The sequence below is a fragment of the Haliotis rufescens genome, unplaced genomic scaffold, assembly GCF_023055435.1.
Source record: "Haliotis rufescens isolate VD_foot unplaced genomic scaffold, xgHalRufe1.0.p SCAF_133, whole genome shotgun sequence".
Classification (NCBI taxonomy): Eukaryota; Metazoa; Mollusca; class Gastropoda; order Lepetellida; family Haliotidae; genus Haliotis; species Haliotis rufescens.
Genome location: NW_025963817.1, coordinates 354,859 through 372,739, shown reverse-complemented (window position 1 = coordinate 372,739; position 17,881 = coordinate 354,859). Strand labels below are relative to the sequence as shown.

The window sequence follows — 17,881 nt, the reverse complement described above, 5'->3', positions numbered from 1 at the left end:
ATATGAAATATTGATGTGTGTGGCGTTAAACAACAAATATAAACAAATCACATGTTGATGAAATTCATAAGCTAAAATTACATACCTATATACATGTACTACTGTTGCTATTTATTGTATGATACTGTTTAGTCAACCACTTGTCCGTTCAACACTGAATATCCTTGGTATAGGTGACTTCTATATAGTAGTAATTTACTTATCACGCCATTTGTCATATACCTTTTGCGAATTTCGAGCTGTTACAAATGCTTAGTACTGTACAGTTGGAATCCCTATGCCCGGGTCATGCATTGACAATAAGGTCACGTTAAACTAGAAAAACGTTTGTGGGACTATTGCATCATCGTCTGTCCGCACATTTATAATTTATTAAGTGGGCGTGTCCCTAACAACCATCACAATAACTGCTCCCTTGATGTAACACGGGAGACCACTCTGTGAGTTTGTTATGATTGGAGTTCAAGGCGGGAAGGCTAGTGAGGCGAAAAACAATAGCAGCTAATTGGTGGTAGCCCGACGTGACTTGACACACCGTAACAAATCAGTTGTCACACAAGCATCAAGCACACCAGTCAATCGCCTAGGGAAGCACAGGGCTTGGGTAGAAGAACAGTTACCGATCCTTTCTTGGTTACAACGGCAAACCACGTGGCGCACTGCATGAAAGTCACTGGCTCATAACAGCGCAGTTGTAAGCCGAACATACGGACATCGACGTACAGTCTTCATCAAGCTGTGCCCCGAGGAAACTTGGACTTACACACGCGTATATTCACTCTTCATTCATACAAAATAAATTCAAGATGAGTTCGGGAAGAGGCGATACTCCGGCGGAGAAAGTGGCACTTAAAAAGACAATCACCCTCTTCCAGGGGGTAGCGATCATCGTCGGTATAATCATTGGCTCCGGTATTTTTGTGTCACCTGTTGGAATCCTTATGCACACTAAGTCGGTGGGATTTTCTTTGATAATGTGGGCTATATGTGGAGTTTACAACACCCTGTGCGCGGTCTGTTATGCAGAGTTGGGTGCAGCGATGCCTCAGTCTGGCGGGGAGTATGTTTACATCAAAAGGGCCTTTGGTGATTATCCAGCATTTGTGTGTCTGTGGATTAACTTCCTGTTGATTTGCCCAGTTGGTATTGCGGCACTGAGTTTGATATGCAGTTTGTATATTCTTCAACCAATATTCCCTGATTGCGATGTACCTGAGCTTCCCCAGCGACTGTTTGCAGTGTGTATCGTGTGTAAGTATTTTTAATGAGTTTCTGTTATGTTTACTCTTAACAATAAAATTATCATGTTTTCATTAATTTTGTACTCAAGTGAAACAAAGTGGCCCCCACTGTTAATGTAACTTGAGGGCGGTCGGATAGCCTAGTGGTGAAAGCGTTCGCTCGTCATGCTGAAGACCCGAGTTGATTCCCACCATGGGTACAATGTGTGAAGCCCATTTCTGGTGTCCCCTGCCGTGATATTGCTTGAATATTGCTAAAAGCGACGTCAAACAATACTCACTCAGTCACTGGTGTTACTTGACCATGAAACTTACAGTACTGTGTTTGCCATACTGCCAGTCTGCCCAAATTGATTGGGTTACTCTAATTGAGTAGCATTAGATCTACCTACTTTACAAAGGTTTTAGTAGTATTATATGGACTGAGCTTACTGGACCAAACAGAATTTCCTAGACTTTGGCTTTGGATGACTGGCTATAGTCATAGACTGATTACAGTCCAACATGTCCATGTACCAACTTTGGTATACACATCCCATACCAAGCACGAAAGAAATCATAACAGTCCAAATGTTCTTGTGCATGCAGAGATTAATCTAGGGTTCCAAACTAAGTGACCTTGGCAAGCAAATTGGGGAAAAAGTGTGTGAGTTTAATCAAAATTGGATAATATTACTTTTCATTTATTCGTAAATTCTGAAGAAATGGAAAAGTTTTATTTCAAGTACTTTTTACTGTCGTCTGCTTCAGAATTGGGGCTGAATATCGGCCTCTGAGCAGGTCTAGATAAATCTCTGTGTATGTTACAGTTCTTACAGAAATACAGTGGTGAAGAACTACTATCAAACGAGGAGTCTGGGTGCATTATTCATACAGTCATTGTGTTCTGACACTTCCAGTGTTACCGCTGGCTTTTGAAACGTTGGGACTGGCAAAAATTAGGGGGGGGGCTGGTAATTATTAGAGCTGCCAGTTCTAGCATATGTCTAGTGGACTGGCAGCTCTAATAATTACCAGTCCCCCCCACTAATTTTTGCCAGTCCCAACTTTCAACAAATAAAAAAATGTATGAAAATTACCTGGTATTAATTCTTTCAACAAAATGTTCAGTGCAAAGACGTCATCTCAGCATGCTCAGAAGTAACCTAATTAGATCTATACATCATTCACACTAACTAACAATCACAATTTTCTCCTTATTATCATTTCGAGACGAAATCACTTCAAATGTATATTTAACCTGAAGCACTGCAAAATGTTATTATGCAATAAAAATAGACAAGGGGAAACCCTGATTGCTGATGGTAACAGACAAGCTGACTTGGTTCTAAAAATGTACTTATATGAATATCACCAATGTTTTGTTCAACAACGAAGATTTATAAGGTTCTTTATTTGCCGGTCCACAGGGACTGGCAGTCACATGAATTACTGGCCCAAGCCTCCTTTTACCTGTAAAAAACTGTTAATTACCGGTAAACAGGAAGACTGATTTAACCCATATCGATAACATTACCGCCAGCATGTTCATGCAGGAAATAGCTCATGATGCACAGTTTCTTTGATCCGTTGATATTTGAACTAAACATTGTCCCTCTCACTTGATCTCTGATGTCAAAGTTAGCTTGTTATGAGTGGTGATTTTGTATGAATAAACATCCACTTTTGTTAATTTTCTAAGCTCCAAGATTGCTTAATACAGCAAATACGGTATCTACAGTGTCAACAACAAAACTTCAATCTAAAAATAAATAGTAAGAAAAAAAATCAGTGATGATCATGATAACAGATCATCATGTGTATTCAGCATGTTCAGAGCTTGATTTAGCTATATTACACATGCACCAGTGCAGCCTATAATTGAAAAGTGCAAGGTAATGTTTATATGTAAAAAATAAATCAATCCGTGTCAGCCTAACCCTTACTCCTGTTACTTGAGTTGTCAACACGACAACGATCCTTGAAAACACTCGCCACACTTCATCTCTTTATTCAGTACTTGTAGGCCACAGGCCTTTTTGTACAGACGAAATACAATTAACATGATTAAGACACAATACCTCAAAGATTTAATTACCATACGACCACTAACCTCAAGTTCCTTATATCATGTATATTGAGCCATGGTATTTAATCATTTATATCATGTATCTAGTGATAGAAACTTACAGTTTTAGTCAAGTAGTCTTTATTATGATAACATATAGAAAAACCCTTGAAATGGCAAATTTCTACCAGTCCTCATGACACCTTAACTATTGGACAGTTTGGCAAGGACTATGGGAATAGTGCCATTTCTATCACTGGTATCTGCAGAAAAAATTGGTTTTCATAACTCTGTTTTACCTGACAAATGCTGGTAGCCATTTTGAGGATAATGATTATCCCCTTAAAGGGGCATTGATCTAAAGCAATTCCCCGGGACTGGTTGTTGCCTTTGTTATTGTTTTTTCCCGTGAGTACCCGGATGATATAGCAGAAACCTAGACTAGTTCACAACCTGTGCTGCGCAATTCGTAAGCGCATTTGTCACTTTTATTGATAGTATAAGGGTGATGGTCAACAAAATGAAATACAGTTTTGGAAATAATAAGGAAATGTAGGTATCTTTGTGGGTAGCATCGGTAATGGTGACGAAGTTTTGATAGGTCACTTGCTTGGTAATTGTGCGATTTTCGTTTACACTATTTTCACTTGCAACACAAAGTAAATATTTCTCCTGAGCATTGCTTATTTTATCGTGTTTATATTTTTTACAGTAAAAATGTGCAAAATTTTCACTTGGGAAATTTATTAAAAGCCTGAATATTCAGTTATTTTACAAATTGACTTAAAAATATGTCCATCTGTATTATAATGATAACGAATTCCAAACATTTTTATGTTTAATATCATCACCAAGAGACTGAAAATGTTACGATGAAAAGTACATTTCTATATTGTTTGGCTTCTAATCCTACAATCCTACAAAGAAACTTCTTCGATGTCACGTGTCTCTGTGACAATCAAATATTTTAAATAATATCGTTTCGGGGTATTATAACCTGTGTTCGTTTCTCAACTGATCACTTTAATTGTTTCAGGTGTTTCACATAGGTGTCATGTCTCAAAGGTCGGCTGAGAAAGCCCACGTGACAACTATTTTCATAACGTCCACGGTTCCTTAAAAAATCCATTAAGTTAAGATAACAATGAGCAATCAATCAACATATTATCGGTTAACCCTTTGAACAAAGTATGTTGTTTTTACATCGGCACTTCACGCCATGGTATGAGTGTATTCCCTTTGTTTTAGTAAACCTAGACATGTAGACACTCACTTTTGACATATCCACTGTGCAAGATAACAATGATTAATCAATCAATGTATTTTCTGTTAATCATTTGATGACTAGGAACGATCCGTTGATTTACAAAAAAAATAAATCAACTGATCATTCATCTCTTGCTGGACTGCCACATGCATATTACATAACACACATTTCACCTCACTTGAAACCTGGATTTAGATTGAATAATTACCCCAGACACAATAAATGCCAAATGGGAACCTTTGTCAGGTATTCTGAGCAGTGCTACCACTAATTATACCTGTAATAAATGCATTAACTGAGCATCAAGTGAATGAAGACAAATACACACAGGTGTAAGGTTATACCAGAAAACGTGGATGACAACAAGGGAGTAGTAATCATATTATCGACGCAATCCGAAAATGCTTTCACTGCATGGATACTCTTTTATTATTAAACTATAACAATCATATAACTATTTCCAAATGACGACATCCGATGAGCTTCTTTTTGTCTGTTTGTTTAAGCTGAAGAAATTAATTATCATGCGCCCTTTGTCGAAATCTTTATAGAGCACAATTAACCAATCAGTGTTCAAAAATGAGTAAAACAAATATTGCCTCCAAGTTTATTCAGCTGTCCTTGCAGACGGTAGCCCAGTCTCTTGTCACGCTCAGTTGCATTGCGTATCATCCGGGTACTCACGGGGAAAAAACAATAACAAAGGCAACCACCAGTCCCGGGGAATTGCTTTAGATCAGTGCCCCTTTAAGGCACCGCATTACTGGGTCAATCAATGCGATGACCCGTGAAGATCTGGGTTACAATTGGTCTTCAGCAACCCATTGCTTACCCTAAGAAGTGACCAACAATATCGGGAGTTCAGGCTTGCCGACTTGGTTGATGCATGCATCTTATCCCAGTGGAGTAGATCGATGCTCATGATGTCAATCACTGGATTGTCTTGTCCAGACTCTATTTCTTAATGACAACCCTCATGCAGCTGGAGTATTGCTGAGTGTGGCTTTAAACAACAAACAAAAGAATCTGAAATGGAAAGGTGAGCTTCTGTCCCTTCTCTTACTCGAGACAGAAACAATCGGACAGATAACCATGATAACAGACTTGTTTTTTACTTGTTGTGATTCATTGCCACATTGTCCCCCTGGCTTAATGACCTCCATGTTATGAAATATAGTTGCATATGCCATTAAAGGTCTCAGAAAGAGCTATAAACACGCCAGTACTTTGGAGAGGTCGTATGTAACCTTAGGAGTCGGGTACTCTTCTACCCTGGTCACGTGTTCCTATCAACCACTCTGTGATTCTGGGGTTGGTGTAGCACAAAAGTACAAGTCAGCTTGGTTGCTCAAGTGTATTTATTTTTGATGGAAGTTTTCATAAATATACACACAAGGTCTTCAGATAGTTTCTTGTAGCCTGACTTACTTATATACAACACATACCTAAGGGATGCATCAAAGAGCCTTATTTTCTGATCAATTCTTAACTCTAATACTTTTTCTGATCCGGACTTCCAATATATTGAGAGAACCTCTCTGTTCAGCCCTGAGTTTCCAAATCCCTTCACCACTCCCGGACAACTAGCAAAATAATATTGATGATAATTTTAGCTCCTCCCACCGAAATAATGTTTGACGTCATGCAAAATGAGTCATAACGCTTATCTCCATGCTAACCACAATTGCCATTCCAATCAGTTGTGGCCTGCAACCTCGGGTATCGCGGTACGTGTTCTGTACGCTAAACGGAACAAAATGTACTCACTATCCTTTATGATTATTCATAATCTCTGTATCAGATGCCATTTATTTTATCTGTCATTGCATATTTTACTGAGTTCACTATTTACATTAGTAGCGCCAAGGAAAAGCCGGGCCTCGCGATCTGTTTGACAAGGGAGAGAACTCCCCATCGTATCGGGGTACAGGGAAAAGTTTATGGAGGTCTAATTGGAGGACAAAAACGGGACATAATTCTATCAACCACTTAGTATGATGATGCCAGACTTTAAAAAAATCAACAACAAAATATCAGAAATGATATTTTAAGATGTTTTAAAAAAAATTGGATGCCAATAATTTGTCCAAAAAATGAAATTTTTTTAAAAGTGAACAATAAACATGATAAATATATAAAAAGCACTCCTAGTATGCCCAAAATATGTATTTATCTTTTGGCTACAAGTGAAGAACTTAATAAAGTTCTCCTTACTTACAGCAGTCAGAACATTTAGGGGAAATTGAAATTGTTTACGAAGTGAGGGTTACTGATTTGCATTAATAGGCAGCCGCTAAGAGGGGTGTCCTGCGTGACCTACCGGGAATCACACATGCCGCGATACGTTGAAGGCCTTGTTATGTTTTAACCACATAATTCAGTAATTTTGGCCACAGAATATTGATAATCTTACAACAGAATTTCGATAATTTTACCACAGAATTTTGATAATTTTACCACAGAAATTTGATAATTTTACCACAGAATTTCGATAATTTTACCACAGAATTTCGATAATTTTACCACAGAATTTGCCTGGGACTGATTACTTCGAGTTTACCATGTTTACCTCCAACATTGAAATTGCACATTGTGATATAACTGGAATACAGTTCAAAGTGGCATAAAACTCAACTAACTCACTCACCCGGACTATTTTTGGGACTGTCTGAAAAAAACAACACAATTTCTGCACAAAATGCATTGGCACACATCCCTTGAATATCAGCAGGGGCTTATTGTGATGTGATAACCTTCGATTGACCAATCAGAATCGAGTCATTTCCAAATTCATGGTAAAATATCAGATTATATGTCTGCAAAAGTTTTGAGCGAATAGCTCTACGTGTCTAGATCGGGTGCCAGTCAGCATGGTCAAAACGGACAACTGATCAATGAAGTTTTATTTTGTTAACATAATCATCCATCTAAAACGTAACAAATATACATGATATATGTATCCGAAATTTTAGCAGTGTTTAGTGAGTTTGCAATATGAAAAATAATTGCCCACTCCTAACCAATCAGAATTCGGTATTTTAGTGAAGGGTAAAATATTATATTCTTATTTACTGTCACTCTATGGGAATCTGTACAGCATGTAAAGACTGATGCGTATCTGTATTGCTGATATGGAGCATTGTCAAAGTATAATTAGCATACGGTACCAGGGATTGTCTTAGGCCGCGATTCCGCGATATTCTCGCATAGTTGTCATAGATATCGCATTAACATTAATTCAGCATGATTGAAAATAGCGTACATCTTTCAATAGTTTTGTCCTCATTGACACTCTCATTTTCACCTACAAACATCGAAAAAGTCGTATTGCTTGAATAATATTATCTACCAGGGATAATTTTAAGGCCAACATTTTCAAATACAATGAGCATGATGAGACATTTTAACATTGTGCTGTAAGGGCGTACTTCGGGGAAATTTGAAATTTTCACTTGAAGTGCCTGTGTCAGAAAATTCCTTGAGTGAACCCTGATCTACTGTATCTAAAAATGTCCAAAAAAAACTTACTCGATAGTTTCTTCAATCGTCAAAAGTTGTCAATCAGACAGCGATTTGCATACTCGCAACACTGCATGCCATCTCTTTCTGTGCATTATTGATTCCTATAGCACTGCGTGGAGCTTTGCACTACATTTTTTTATACCTGATTGTCAAGTCGTATTTTTTTGTCACTTAAATCTTAGCAGAATCAAATACGTACATGTATGTGCATCCGTGCAGAAATCAAGAGAAAAAAATGCAATCACTTCTAAAGTTTCAAAATGCAAGCAAATTTCGATTTTGGAATGACAAAAACCAAACCTAAATGAATACACATACAACTCTTTCTCCATAAGAATATACACATTTCAGATCACAAACGATCGTATTTTGGATGAGATTTGCCAAGACTTTAGATAAGACATCACTGGTTTTCATGAACGTATACCCTCTTGCAAGAATGGCCAACGTGCAGGAATTACAAATTTTGAACTATTTCTAGTGGCCAAACAGCAAGTTGGAGATTTAATTAGAATATGCTACGATATGATTGCTTCCAGATTTGTCCATGTTTATTGAAAACTGTGACTTAATCATTCAAATGTAACTCCTAAATATTGTGAATGTCAAGAATCTTTTCAACTTCCGGTTACTCGTAAACATTTTCTGGCTGCTGTACATGGCAAACATGCCGACTTCTACAAAAAATAAATGACTTAATTGTTGCTAATTTAAAGAAAAGGGGGAACCTGGAGCCAAAAACCTTGTATAATGAACTGTCACTTCTAATTAATTAAAAAAGTCCATATTGATAAGATTTCATTTGATACGGTCAGACACCCGGTCTTTGATACAGTACACACTGCACACACTACAAGACAGTGAAAATGATGAAAGCACTGGAATGTAAATTATATATTTTTTGCCAACAAACTATAACACCATATACAACTGTCGCTATTTCATGTCATTGCTTTGACATTCTCGAAGACCTAGAAATTGTATGTTCCACCGCATGCCAACGAAATGATGAAACAGCTGATGGCGGTAAACATGTCTTATCTATAATTATTTATTTATTCTTGCAATTAATTCCCCCTAAAGTCGACAATGAACTGAAATACATAAATATTAATGTATTTTCTCCTAACGTAGACAATGAACAGTACTATAAATACTGATCATGCTAATGGATATTCTTTTTGATCAAATGCTGATATTTTTAAATATTCACAGTGGAATAATTAATGTTCGAAAATATCGGAGGATGTATCTATATAACATGTATAATCCAGTAATATTAATTGCAATGCAATTCGAGCCACAAATACCTAATATCAAATACAGTTTCCACTATGGGAAGACAAAATGTCTCTGAAAATTTGCAAAATCTCATCACACGCCCCAAAATCTCATTGCTTTTAGATTGGGGGGATTTTCTCTCAGAAGTAAAACATTCAAGGTTAATCCTTGTGGTACAATGACACAATATTATTGACTTTAACTTACTAAATATCATAATCTTTGCAAGATGCTTATCTTCATATATTTCTAAATTGAAGATGACAATTTACTGTATGTTTTGATGAATTCTCGTTTTGTGCGGAGACAAACATGAAAAATGCCAATTTTGGTAAAATAGACATCCAAAAGATAAACTTTCAATGAGGTTTCTAAAAATGTTCATTTAATGCCCAAGTCCTGTCATACAATTCAACCTTTTATTCTGGATAGTAAGTGAGATACATGTATTAGCAAAATAACAGCTGTAGTTGATGCACAGTCAACTCCACTGATTCGGATCAGTGAAAATGAATGTACTCCCAGACATACAGTTTATGTGGGCGGTCAGGTAGCCTAGTGGTTAAAGCGTTCGCTCGTCACGCTGAAGACCCGGGTTTGATTCCCGACATGGGTACAATGTGTGAAGCCCATTTCTGGTGTCCCCCGCCGTGATATTGCTGGAATGTTGCTAAAAGTGGTGTAAAACCCTACTCACTCACTCACTAATGTTTATGTAAGGACTGATAAAGCACATTTTATTTTTTTAATTTCACCGAATAATTTAAAACAATCTACGTCGTTACAAATGGGTTGTTGTTCTAGTTTCTATATCTGGGACAGCAAAGTTTATCTTGTGTGTCATCATTACCATGAGAAACTGTTCCGTCTGTTGACTTAATTTTTTAATCAGGGATAATTCTAGGGTTGGGCCTTGTGCTTTTTGCCCCTAAATTTGAAAAAAGGCCCACATTGTCAAATACAATGGGGCATTTTAACATTGTGCTGTATGGGCGTACCTCTGGAATATTTTAAATTTTCACATAAAGAGATGTGGTCAGAAAATTACTGGAATGAACCATGAATGGTGATAAACAACCGTGAAACAATTTTTATGCCAGTCTCCAGAAACGTTGAACAGTTTCACTGTATGTCCTGGCCATTGTAGTTAACATGAATTCAACAAAGTCTGTTACAACACGTTCATTTTGTGGGCGGGTATTTTTCTGCTGAAATGTGACGTTACATTCCAGCTTTTGCACAAGGTGTTAAACATTGTTAAACATGATCGTGAATGATGTCGTCCCGGTAGCGTACACCGTTCAAATTGCCGCTAACAATGATGAGTTGTGTTCTCCCATGAGTTGCATCCCGGAGTAATTTGTTCGGGATATCTTTCCTTCAATCACAGGAGTCCATCAGTGGGTCCACATCTTTGTAATCATAATGATGATAAGAGGACAGACATTGCCAGGCAGCATCTCAGGCGTCAGAGATCCAACCTGCCTAGCTGCTGTCCGAGCGTCCAGGATCGACTCACACAAGGCATTCTTTAAACATTCAACTCACTGACAAGCTGCAACATATCGAATACCATACCTCTGGGCAGCCTGCTGTATCCTGCACCTCATTCACAATATTTAGCTTCAGCATTGTTCAGTGGCCAACTGACCATTCTCTGGTGTTAATCACAAGCCACTGACCCGCACATGACTCTGTGTTGCTGGCCATGGTAATAATAGCCCAGCTGCTGTTATAATTTGTATTGGGCAGCGCTGTGAATATTTAGAGAGATATATTTAACTTTCTTAACTCAGGGAATATATAAAACATATATAAACTCCCTGTTAAAACCGTGACGATCCGGGGTAGAATAGGTCTTCAGCAACCCATGCTTGCCGTAAAAGGCGACTATGCTTGTCGTAAGAGGCAGCTAACGGGATCGGGTGGTCAGACTCGCTGACTTGGTTGATGCATGTCATTGTATCCCAATTGTGTGGATCGATGCTCATGATGTCAATCACTGGACAGTCTGGTCCAGACTCAATTATTTATAGACCGCCATCATAAAGCTGGAATATTCCTGAGTGCTGCTTTAAACAACAAACAAACAAAAGCAAAAGTTTCTACGTATGATCGTAATAAGGTAACACATTTTGGCTATTTGCCATCACATTACATGATTTTGTCTGATTGGAATGCTCTTGCACCTACTTCTACTTTTGTCACTTTTAGCTTGTTGGTAGGATGTTTCTCAGCAGTGTGGTAAATGATATCACTGAATTTGTCCTTGACTGCACTTCTACAGTGAAAGCACAGATAGCTGAACAGTCTGATACAAGGGCAGCAAGTACAGTATCAGCGAGTACAGTGCTTCATGTGCTGCTCCACTTCAGTTAGTACACATGCACCGAATCAGCTCATCTTGAGTACAGTTCCTATTTGCTAATATCTCTCTTCTCATTCAACTTTGATTGAAACACAACCTGTTTTGTGTTGAAAGTCGTGAACAGACTGACGAATATGTGTGCCTTACACAATTTACATACTTTTTTTACACACCTAAGATGCTTTTCATGTGAACGCATAGCAAATTTAAATATACGCACGTATGTACATGTACAGTTACACATGTGTAAAATTACTTATGTAGTAAATGTTGTCCATGTGTACGGGGTATTAGAGGAAGGTCTCATTCTTAGTATTCATGGTATTTCCTGATTATGGCATATATCAAAATGTATCGATCCGTTCATCGTATCATGCATACTGACTTCATGAACTAGAATTGTATCATTGATCATGATGAATACCAGATTGATTGAAACAAAAGGTGGAACACAGAGCTATAGATAAGCTTTTGGCTATTATGGTGTTTTACCCAGGGTTTCATTTTGATTAGTATCCACAATTTTTAGAGGGTATTCAAATTGTTTTTACTCTCCTGTTTCTGACATTTGGGTATTTTAACTAGAAAACCTGTTTAGTAACAAACGTTGTAAATCACTGAATAGTAGTATACCTGCTGCATCTGCTTGTGTTTCCCTCTCCAGGAAGCCATTTTTGTTGGCAAAGCCTAGCATTGTAAAAAATTCCTTCTTCTTTTTATCACCAATCAGCGACTGTTTAAGAAACAACATGCACATCGACTTGTCAGGATGTGTTTTTCAATTGCCAGCTATCAGTATGTTTGTCGCTCAAGCTTTTCCCAATGTATTAGTAACTGTCAGGGAGTGAATTTCGCGATCGGCTGATACACAATCATTTGGTCTAACAGTAATATAGGCAACCATTTTATCTAATACATAGCTGTAACATACGCATAAATTCTAATTCAATAGTGTATTTATAGTTTTTGTTGCATATTTTATACGCTAGGGTATGATTTGTCTGCATATTTCAGTTTATTTAATGCCTATTTTACGCAAATATGCAGCTTATTTCGAGCTCTGGAACATGAAAATGATCAAGTCTCCCACACCAGTTGAATCAGTTCGCATGTGTCCAGGACAGAAAGTTTTGTTTGTTTGTTTCTTGTTAAACGCTGCACTCAGCAATGTGCCACTTAAATGATGGTGGTCTCTAAATAATTGAATATGGACCAGACAATCCAGTGATTAACATCATGAGCCTTGATCCACATGATTGGGATTCATGATTCATGCATCAACCAAGTCAGTGAGCCTGACCACTTGAGATATTTTGTGGTACATATCGCAATACATGAATCATTATCGCAATAAATTGCAATACGAAATTCAGACCAGAGTTCCAGATAACTTTTTGAGCAATTGAGTTTTTACTCTAGGGTTTATTACATTTTCCATTGGGTAACCAATATTTTTTCACTCCTCTATTCATCACTCTATTGGGTTTTCCAAAAATTAGTGAACATTTTAAGATTTAAAAAATTGAAATAATGCTTTAGATGTTTATAACTTTCTAAATATATAGGCTTGACTCGGAGAGAAAATTAGCTGGTAGGCCTAATTAATTGTGTTTCGGAAATTAGCTCGATCCTTTGTGCGCATGCTGGAAAAACTTCATTGGGTATTTACGCATGCTGTTTTTATACATTTGAGTTTTTCATTTAATGCATGTGTTTCTGTACGCAAGTTAATTGAAAGTACATGTAATTGGGTTTTAAATATTTTTGGGAGGTATTTTATTAAAATGTGCTGCTTATCTGTTGCTCTGCAATACCCATTATAAGTAATTACAATGTAGTTCTCAATGAATGATACAAACAAAAGTCTTAATGATTTTACCACTCTAAGTCTAAATAGCTGAAGTTTAAGAATTCTTGAAAGTCAGGGTTAAATAATGTCAGCATGGTACAGTTAGGTTTGGGTAAGGGTTATCTTCCCCATAAAAATGATTCAGATCTACAGATCCTAGCCTTGCTCCAAGGCTGTACTGAAAGAAAAGTCCATGGATGTGTAGTAATTCCATCCTCCTAATAGGCAAGTCTAGATATGTGGACTCCAGTCTCGTGTAGGGCAACCTTTTCTTATTATTTACGTTATCTAGAAATTAAGCTTTAAACCAATAATTATTGCCTTAGAGACTTGTGCAAGTCTAACTAAGTCCATACTGTATTATTTATTAACCACTATCACATGGTTGTGTAATGCTGAGTGCCATGTTAAGCAACAAGGTAAACATTCAACTGGGTGAAGAGAAATTGGGTTTAATGACGCTTTCAAGGTTATATATCGATGTCCTTATGCATGTGTGGCTGCTTGTGCCTGTCTTCAATCTATAGTCCTTGTCCACTGAGATACCATAGTTTTATCCCCGCTCACACATTGTAAACTGATTCTATGCTGACCAGTCCTGGTTTTGCACCAAGTGGTGAGCGCCAGGTAGGGTAACGCCAAGTACCATCTTTTAATGTCTTTTGGTATGATGCAGTCGGGATGAAACCTGGCCCTGACCTTTTCCTCTCACTACAGGTGCTAGAACCACGGTAGCGGTCCACATCCAACTAGCATCCTTGAATATCATCACTGGTCTTTACAAAATACAATGTAGTACTCACCACAGGATAATATTAATAGCAGTGCGGCCGTAGCCAGCCGGGGTGGCAGGGGGGGGGGGGGGGGGGGGGGGGGGCAGTTGCACTCCTAGATTTTATATAGAAAACAGTTTTATTTGAATCAAGTTGGGGACAAGTGATACTTGTACAAATATTTGCCCCCCTTGTCCAAAAAGGTTAACTACGGCCTTGAATAGGCTAGTATTTATTCCAACACTTATTAGAGGGTATAAGATTTATCTCCAAACCACAGTGGGGGTGGTGTAGCTCACTGGTTAAAGACTTGCCCGTCACATCAATGATCCGAGTTTGATTCCTGCATGAGTACGATCTGTGAAGAACGCCATTTCTGGTGTAACCCCCCCCCCCCCCCAAATAATATTGCTGGAATTTTGCTGAAAACGGCAAAAACCACACTCGCTCACTTTCACCAAACTGCAAGATCAGCATGGGGAGTGATGGTCATGTGCCAGTTTGTGGTGTTACCCGATAAGTCAGGAGAACTGATAGTGTTGTTGCTGACCTTTACAGCCTTGTACATCGTTGGCAGAGATAACGCGTTACGTGCCTACATTGCAGCAGACTTATCTAATCACATGTGATCTACTTACCTGGTTATTTCCGACAATGCCAAGTGCTGGGGGTGGCTCTCTGTCTCCTTAAACATGTCGTTCAGATAAATGGAAATGGTCGACTCAAAATGTTTAGGTCACAATTTATTAAAGATAGAATATTACTTCTGCTCCACTGTCTGCTGTTGCCAGTCAAGGTCAAGGAATTGAAACTACTGTATTCAACATAATAAGCCCAGGGCGCTCTCAAAATTAGAATATTATTTTGGTGAAAAACAACAGAGTTGAAAGATTGTAAATTTTGTGGATTATGCTGACAGCCTGAAATGTTTATATACGACAGATATATTTTTCCAGAATTTAATTGCCCATAATTAAGGGTGCATATTATGATATAACAAACAGATTATGCACAAATAAATAAGTCTTATGTACATTGATCAATCGGAAGGGGTGCCAATTACGATTGTTCCCTGGCCAGTATATTAGCAAATATCGCCGTGGGCGCTTATTAGAGCGGGGTGCCATGTGTGAATTTGAGCAATATTCTCTGTTTAATTAGGGCATTCATCATCTGTTTGTTAAACCCATGCTTGCTGTAAAGGTTTGTGCTTGTCGTAAGAGGTGACTAACGGGACCGGGTGGTCAGTTTCGCTGACTTGGTTGATGCATGTTATCATATCCCAATTGCATGGATTGATGCTCATGATGTCAATCACTGGATTGTCTGGTCCAGAGTCGATTATTTACAGACCGCAGTCAAATAGCTGGAATATTGCTGAGTGCAGCGTTAAACAACAAACAAACAAACAGAACTGCACATGCATAGCTGGACATTGGTGAATGCGAACAAGTCCTGATAACATTTGATGGATGCCAAGCAGGTTAACTGGAACATGCACTATCATGACTATAGCACTACAGCAGTAAATATGATTATTGATACCTATCATGTCTATATTCATGATAATACCATTTGCTATTTATTTATAAATATTACTCATGTTACCATTGATATCATTCAGTGAATTTATCCATATGATTTCATGTATAATCCAGCATGAACATGGAAGCAAGGATTTTCTTATGCTTGAACTTGTATTGAATGTGACATACTGTATTCGATGTAATAAGCGCCCAGGGCGCTCTCAAAATTTGAAATAGGAGGCTCTTATTAGAATAAAATTTTGTAACAACAGAATTGAAAGATTGTAAATTTCGTGGTTATGCTGACAGCCTGAAATGATACAAAATAAAAGTCTGTGTGTATTATACACGACAGATATATTTATCCAGAATTTAATTGCCCATAATTATGGGTGCATATAACACACAAGAGCGTATTATACACGAATAAATAAGCCTTGTGTACATTGATCAATCGCAAGGGGTGATAATTGGGATACTTCACTAGCCAATATATTAGCAAATATCATCGTGGGCGCTTATTAGAGCGGGGCGCTTATTACGTCGAATATGGTATGTTTGGTTATTATAAAACTTTGTTTTTCATGTATATTCATATACCTTCTTTGAGTGGCATTTAGAAGTTGGAGTGATAAAGTAAGACGAGTTCTATGGATGAACAACTTCTTTATTACAATTGGTGCGACGTTTCGGTGTAGATCCTAACACCTTTATCATCACTTGCTTGATAAAGGTGTTAGGATCTACACCGAAATGTGGCACCAATTGTAATAAAGAAGTTGTTCATCCATAGAACTCGTCTTACTATATTCATATAATTAAATTTTCGTTGTGTTCACTGAAATTCCTGCATTCTGATTAGCTGAATTGGTCACGTGTTATTGCAATCATTTCCCAATGAATGTAAAAAATTAAGCCACGCCCACCGAGGCGCACTTTTTTTATTACTGCGGAATGTCGGGGAATCCCAGTATTACAGTCGAGGGAATTCCCTTTCTGCTCACGTGTATCGTCATACACAGGACATTTAGGTACTTTCAGAGATTGAGTGAAACAGCAAAAGTGCAGGCTTGCTCGCCTGTTTTTTTCCTACTCGCCTCGGTTCAACTTTCATGTCTTCGGGTTTCATTTCTAACTAGCAATTTTCCAACTGTGTTTTGCCGTAATCAGGGAAGTAATGTTTGAATCTGGCAGTACCTGACCATGTCATTTGAAACAGCCGCCTTCTCCCGGACATATTTCTTCCGGTTCGTTACAGTCTCACTGTTCTTTTCGCCTCTTGCCTTAATTGACAGGTCCAATGAACATTGTTTTAATCCTACTCTCCGTTGATTGGCTACTGACTGTGTAAGCATGTCAAGTTATGTGCATAAATTAAACGATCACCTGATTCATGTCCCGCCACAGTATGTATTCCTACACCTTGAATGTTTATCAGTCTTGTAATTTTTGTCTCTTTTGATATAAACAACTGTTTGTGATTAAACTATTGTAGATAAAACATGTTTTACGTTGTCAGATTTAATGATAAGCATTGACTGTATTTTTTTCGGTTCATTGAGGTATTGAAGTTTGCACATCGGTTTTTCGATTCATACCTCAATGAACCCCAAAAAATACACAGTCAATCCTTAAAACAACGAGTATAGTCTGACAGTTTATTATCCATGTTGCACATGTGTTGAATGTCCTCCGGCCCTTGAAACAGTCATGTCTGGCATGCTGTCCACCATTTCTCTTCATGCATGGGGATTCCTGTTGTCAAGAGCAGGTCCCCAGCCACCTTTGCTGGTGGAAACAGGCAGTTTAATGGATCAAGTACTGTGAAAATAAAATAATTTGCCAGGCTGCCATTGGAAGCTACAGGCCCTGACCAAACTCCTCAGGCCCTCGTTTAAAGAACTGCAGCTTATTAACATGATTTATAAATCGACATGTAAATTTACTGCAGGCCATAAGGATCAATACAAATTTTAAATTTCCTCCCGACACGAGATATACCTGCCA

The 17,881-nt window shown here is 38.0% G+C and overlaps 1 protein-coding gene across 3 annotated transcripts in view; it reads left to right on the top strand.

Moving 5' to 3' along the window:
• Window positions 1-409: 409 nt before the first annotated feature.
• Window positions 410-17,881, top strand: part of LOC124113229 (large neutral amino acids transporter small subunit 1-like) — a 58,794-nt gene continuing 41,322 nt past the window's right edge. For 2 of the 3 annotated variants that reach the window (XR_007220539.1, XM_048394924.1), the window contains exon 1: window positions 410-1,251. Coding sequence is in view for 2 of the 3 variants with exons in the window: in XM_048394924.1 (XP_048250881.1) it covers window positions 807-1,251 (445 nt within the window). In the remaining variant the exon portion in view is untranslated. The remainder of the gene's footprint in view (window positions 1,252-17,881) is intronic. The other variant, XM_048394925.1, reaches the window with a different exon arrangement.